The 6,102-nt window shown below is 47.1% G+C and overlaps 1 protein-coding gene across 1 annotated transcript; it reads left to right on the forward strand.

Annotated features, from left to right (window-relative positions):
* The first annotated feature begins 1,408 nt into the window (after positions 1-1,408).
* Ell3 (elongation factor for RNA polymerase II 3) lies at positions 1,409-5,065 on the forward strand. Its single transcript, XM_021155568.3, has 11 exons — positions 1,409-1,657; positions 1,886-1,921; positions 2,244-2,356; positions 2,454-2,640; positions 2,726-2,805; positions 2,896-2,971; positions 3,648-3,831; positions 3,907-3,949; positions 4,045-4,216; positions 4,397-4,441; positions 4,519-5,065. The coding sequence occupies exons 1-11, from the start codon at positions 1,526-1,528 to the stop codon at positions 4,627-4,629; spliced, it is 1,179 nt and encodes a 392-aa protein (XP_021011227.1). The 5' UTR covers positions 1,409-1,525; the 3' UTR covers positions 4,630-5,065.
* Positions 5,066-6,102: the final 1,037 nt, after the last annotated feature.

The raw sequence follows: 6,102 nt of genomic DNA on the forward strand, positions 1-6,102 counted from the left end.
AAAATAGAGGGCTACCACTATTTATAAAATTAATAAACTGTCCTCCATGGAAATGGAATTGCTCAATAGGTAGGTAAATGTATCTGTGGTTGCTGTTGGCAACTTGTTGCCAAGATTTTAAAATCAGCATTACTGCGAATATTTCCCTGCATATAGGAGTGTATTGTTCTTGTACAAGTATTATACATGTTCTGAGTGCATTGTTCAATGGGTTTAGACAAATTATTTGTTTTGAGATGAACAGCATTAAAATCACTTGGAATTCCAAATGTAATTCCAATATAATATAATATATATTATATTATATATATAATATGTTATGTTATATAATATAATATAATATAATATATATATTAGTGTGTATATGTGTGTGTGTGTAATCCCAGTTATTAGATCCCAGTTAGGAAAAAAGGAGATAAGAGAGTCTGAGAAACACAACCAAACAGGAATAAATAAAGACAGGAAACACTGGCCTGAGATTTGTCCGTGGGGGTCTCAAAACCATAGGATCTGTATCCCTGCTGGGAAACTTCCAGGCACCTTCTAGTCAAGAGTAGAGGCTAACACATATAATCCTAGCACTTGGAAAAATATAGGCAGGAGAACTGCTAGTGAGTTCAGCAAGAGTGATCTACATAGTGAATGAAACCCTGTCTAAAAGAAAAAAAAGACTCAAAGAGGAGGGGAGAGTGCCTTCTAAAGGAGCCAGCTGTGGTTTCGCCACTTTCTCTTGTTTATTAGGCTACAAAGTGACACCTGGGAGTAAGTTGCGGCTGGCTTTCTGCTCTCTGATTATTATTTTATTTATTTATTTATTCATTTATTTATTGCCACCAACTATGCCCCACACCCCCATCCACCGATAGGCTTGGCTCCAGTCCCAGATAGCCAGGCTTCCACGTCTGCTGAGGCACCCACCCACCTGGCCTTACAGCCTCACCAAGTCCCTTTTAGAAACCAGATTGGGATCCGCCTCAGCAGACGCAGCAACTCGGGCGGAAAAAGAGAAAGGATTGCACTGGTCCCTCTTGGGGTCTGCCATCCTCTGGTCCCTTAGGTACTTCGGGGCCTCGGAGGCATAAATGACTCAATCCGACTATCAACTAGTCTCGATTCCCTCCCCTGTGAGACTGAAACCCTCAAGTGGTTTCAGGTTCAGCTTTTACTTAAAGACTACGATTTTGAATCCAGAATGGGGAAACTGGGAAAACTGAGGCAGAACAAGAGATCCTGGGTGACGGGTCAGACCCTGGAAGCAGATCCTTTCTCATTAGACCTGGAATGCTCCTCAGAGTGTCCAATACTGCCCAAGCCAAATCAAGAAGAAACCGCTTGGCTTCTGGCCAGCAGCTGAGGTGAGTGAGGTACCGCCCACAAGGCCAGGGAAACTTTGGGGCGGTGCCGGGGGTGGGGTCATGGTGGAGGGCGGGACAGACCCGGAGGGCGGGAGTGCCAGCCTAGGCTTGCACGGCAGAGGTGGCCCTCACCTGTGGTCCCGGTTCTGCATGTGCGCGACTTTGGCACCATGGAGGGGACCCAGGAAGCTCTGAGTGGGAAAATGCGGCTCCTCTTCACCCCCGCTGCTCGGACCAGCCTCCTGATGTTAAGACTCAACGAGGCGGCGCTGCGGGCATTGCAAGAGTGTCAGCAGCAACAGGTGAGGCGGCCCCCGGCCCCTTCTTCCCTTCCCGGCCAGCCAGACCTCAGCCTCCCAAGGCTATGCTGGAGAAGGGACTTGGGGAGGTGCGGGTTTTCAGATTCCAGTCCCCCCCCCCCCCCGTCCCCCGCCTCCAAGTGAAGCCGGCCAGGCAGGTGTCCCCAGCCTCCTCGATCCTGGGGACTTTGCTTCCTTTGTGTTCAGCTGGTGTTTGGGCTCTTCCTGCAGGTACGGCCAGTAATCGCTTTCCAAGGCCACCGAGGGGTAAGTGCTGGCCGGATGTGCGAGGGAGGTTGGGGGTGAGAGAGGGTAAGCGTGGGCTCCAGGAAGGTGAGCTCTGGGCCGGAGCTTGCCAGAGGTCACAGTCTGAGCAAGTTATGAGAACTAAACCCTATGAGGATGTGGGGCTGTGGTCCCAGGAGACTGTGCAGTCTCAGCCTCTTGGGGGGACTCTGAACCAGCTGCACCTGGTGTGCTAACGAGCCCCTTGGGGATTTGTCTTCAGTCTTAGAATTGTTTGGGGAGGAGTGGCATGGGCAGGAGGAAGAGGGGCCGGCTTAACTGGGTTTACCATTTCCTACCCCAGTACCTAAGGTTTCCAGGCCCGGGATGGTCCTGCCTTTTCTCCTTCATAGTATCCCAGTGTGGCCAAGAGGGTACTAATGGTGGCTTGGACCTTGTGTACCAACGCTTAGGCAGGTAAGGACAAGGTAAGAGAAGTTTGCAGGAAATGGGAAGAAGTGTTCAGGAGATCTCCAACTCATTTTTCTATTGTCTTTCCCACTCTTCTTTCAAGATCTGGGCCGAACTGTCTCCACTGCCTGGGCTCCCTTAGAGAGCGACTCACTATTTGGGCCGCCATGGATACTATCCCAGCTCCACTGTTAGCTCAGGAACACCTGACTGAAGGTACCAGAGAGTCTGAGAGCTGGCAGGACACTGGAGACGAACCTGAAGGCCATCCCCAGCTGGCACTAGATGAGGTGAGACTAGAAAGAGCGGGTAGTCATCATAAGGTGGGACACCCAGGTCGAGGGAGCCAAGTTTTCCTATAACTTCCCCTGACAGGTGTCTGACCCACTGGCAAGCAACCATGAACAGTCACTCCCAGGATCCTCCAGTGAGCCCATGGCACAATGGGAAATGAGGTACTGAGACAGGCTGGGTCTCCTCTCTACCCTTACATTTCTTTAATAAGCTCTCACCCTGGCCTCTCCCATTCCTTCCAAAAATCCTAGGAACCACACTTACCTTCCAAACAGAGAGCCTGATCAGTCGCTGCTTTCCCCTGCTAGCCAGAAACGCCTGGACAAGGTAAGCAAGGACTTTAGTCTCTTTTTGGAGTCCGTTCTCACTGTGTAATCCTGGCACGCCTGGGAACTCCTTATGTAGAACTGGCTGGCCTCAAACTCCTTTCACCTGTCCCTGCTTTTTGAGTGCTGAGATGTCCAGAGAAACAAGAGCTTTTCAAAGAGTAATTTAAAAGGCAGGGTGAATCTTGGGTTGATACAGTACTGATACAGCATAAAATCTGGCCCATGCCTATAATCTGAAGGTCTCCAGAGATAGGATAGGGCTATGCTCTGCTGCACAGCATAATGAGTATGAGGCCAGCCTGCCTAGACTACCTACCTATGGACTGGTCTCAAATAAAACAAAACAAACAAAAAGGCTGGAGAGATGGCTTATCAAGTAAGTGCAAGCATAAGGTTTGGACTTAGTCTGAATCCCCAGCACCTATGCACCTAGGACCTAGCCAGCCTAGGAAACCCAGCTTTCGGTTTAGTGAGAGACCTTAAGAGAGTAAGGCAGAGAACAATGGAGGATAACCCATGTCTTCCACATGTGTGCATACCAGCACATACAAAAGAGTACTCTTTAAAAATTAGGCTAAGTCTTAATATTAAACCTAGGAGCTGATGGGATAGCAGTTTTTGACCAAAGAACCTTCTGGCTTGTTTTTTATACATATATTTTTTTCCCCCAACAGAAACGTTCAGCACCTATAACCACTGAAGAACCAGAGGAAAAGAGGCTCAGAGCTCTGCCTCTAGCCTCAAGTCCACTACAAGGGCTATCAAATCAGGACTCACAAGAAGGAGAAGACTGGGGGCAAGATGAAGATGATGAAGATGGAGATTCCAGGCTGGAGCAGAGCCTCTCAGTTCCATCAGGTGAACTGATGAGAGGAGGGTAAATACTCATGGAAAAAGGACCAAGAATTACTTGTTTTCTTGCTTCCTTCCTAGCCTCTGAATCCCCAAGCCCTGAGGAGGTACCAGATTATCTCCTGTGAGTTTCCCACACTTTCAATTTCATAGTCTGTACTTGTAAGCAGCCAAGTGCTTTTAGGGACAATGAAATTGAAAGTGTCACACCCCTGGCAGGCAATACAGAGCCATCCACAGCACAGAGCAGCAACAGGCCTACGAGCAGGACTTTGAGACCGACTATGCTGAGTACCGCATTCTGCATGCTCGAGTTGGGGCTGCAAGCCAGAGGTTCACAGAGCTGGGGGCAGAGATCAAGAGACTTCAGCGAGGAACTCCAGAACACAAGGTAAAGACAGGATTGGCCGTCATCATCCTGCTAATTACCCCTAAACCTGTCATGTGACTAAGCAAAGGAACAAGCAAACCTGTTGTGACATTTGGTAGAATGAAAACAGAAGTCACTCCCATTCCTTACTCTGTCCTCTTTGCCCTTCCTTCCCTTCAGTTTTGTGTTACTGTGTTTCAGGTGCTGGAAGACAAGATAGTCCAGGAGTATAAGAAGTTCAGAAAGGTAAGACAGGCTGTGAGCACAGTCGTAGTAAGGTAGACGCCGCTTTACTTTTTGACAAGGGTGCTTTTTCTCTGCAGCGGTATCCAAGTTACAGGGAAGAGAAGCATCGCTGTGAGTACCTGCATCAGAAACTGTCCCACATTAAAGGTCTCATCCTGGAATTTGAAGAAAAGAACAGGGGCAGCTGAGACTGTCCAGAGGGCTGGGATCTTCCCCAGTGATGAACACAACAGCTGCTTTTCTGATTTTGTCCCTTACATCCACAGTGACCAAGTAGAGAGCCATCCTAGGTTCTTGCAGTTTGATTTTTGATGTTGCCATCATTTTTTTAGGGTGTGGGCATGGTATCATCTCCTCAGCTGTGCCAGGAGACTAGGAAAGTAGGAGGTGCTTGGCTTCTTCAACTTTACTTTAGCTAAGTCATTTCCAGATCCTGAAAAGTGACATTTCCAGGTTAACCTTGAGAATATTAGACAAATAAACAACTTTAGGGGAGTTGCCTTGCAGGAATAAAATGAGAACTTCTGATGACAGAACTCATTGAACTTATAGTGTACCTTTATGTAACATGGCTGAAAAATTAAAACTGATTGCTTCTGTCTTTTGTGCGATCATTAGCCTTAATCATCCAAGGCTATGCTGTCTATCTAAACTACCTTTGAGACTCTCTGGAAGACTAGATCCCCCTGTTCCAGACAAGTGTTATGAACTAGAGTCATCTTTACCGTGCTCATACAGGCTAGGCTTATGCACTACCACTAGGCAGAACTACCTTCCCCCACCCACAACATGTTTCTAAAGTATTATGATCCAGATCTCTATTTTGTTATCAGGCTTTACCAAAAAACAATGGATTATAGTAAGATGTTTCACTTTGTGTGTTTAGGGTCACCTAGAATTAGTTATAGATCTGGAATTACCCAGGGTTGAAAGCTACAATTATGGACAAGATTCTGATTTAGCTATAAAAGGAGAACAATACTTTAATCCATTCAAAAGAAAACACATCTCTGTGGGCTCTTGTTCTTGCCAGCGATGATACTGTTTCCCTATTCACTGGAGGGAAGTAAATGGCTACACCCAAGGATTTGGGGAGAGCTGCACCCAGCAGTTTCAATAATTCCTAAAATTGGATGGAACCCCAAACTGCTGTCACTCATACAGGGCATTTCTGGGCAGAGAACCATCCTCAGGAGGCATGCACATGCAGAAAGCTTGGCTGTGTGGCAAGAGTAAGCAGCATTCATCTTTAGGACATGAATGCGGCTAGAAACAACTGTCATCTCAGTATCTCAGGGCCAGGGAGGGAGGACCATCACAAGTTCAAGGACAGCTTGAGCTACAGAAAGAAACTAATAAACTATACGATTTAGAGATGGTAACTGGACCTATTCAGTTAGTTACCAGAATCAGCATAGCTGGTTGTCTTTGTTTTTGAAAGATCAAACCTGTTTAAGATGCTAGCCTCAAAACCTGCTATGTAGCCATGGAAGATCTTGAACTTGAGATCTCTTGCCCGCACCTCCCAAGTGTTGAGATTATAGGAGATAACATATCTGGTTTAGCTACAGGTATTGAACAGCATAGATCAAACACTTCTATCTACAGTAACAGTTCAGAGACCCTGCTTCTCCATTCCACGAGGGGAAAAAACGACAGTA

Source organism: Mus caroli, unplaced genomic scaffold, assembly GCF_978045245.1.
Source record: "Mus caroli unplaced genomic scaffold, Mus_caroli_1 scaffold_2, whole genome shotgun sequence".
NCBI lineage: Eukaryota > Metazoa > Chordata > Mammalia > Rodentia > Muridae > Mus > Mus caroli.

What these genes read in the sequence shown, in the direction of transcription:
- Ell3 (XM_021155568.3), top strand. Translation starts at nt 1,526, where the DNA reads ATGGAGGGGACCCAGGAAGCTCTGAGTGGGAAAATGCGGCTCCTCTTC. An exon ending in CCCAGCTGGCACTAGATGAG is followed by an intron (nt 2,641 to 2,725) that starts GTGAGACTAGAA and finishes TTCCCCTGACAG; the next exon opens with GTGTCTGACCCACTGGCAAG. An exon ending in GCCAGAAACGCCTGGACAAG is followed by an intron (nt 2,972 to 3,647) that starts GTAAGCAAGGAC and finishes TTCCCCCAACAG; the next exon opens with AAACGTTCAGCACCTATAAC.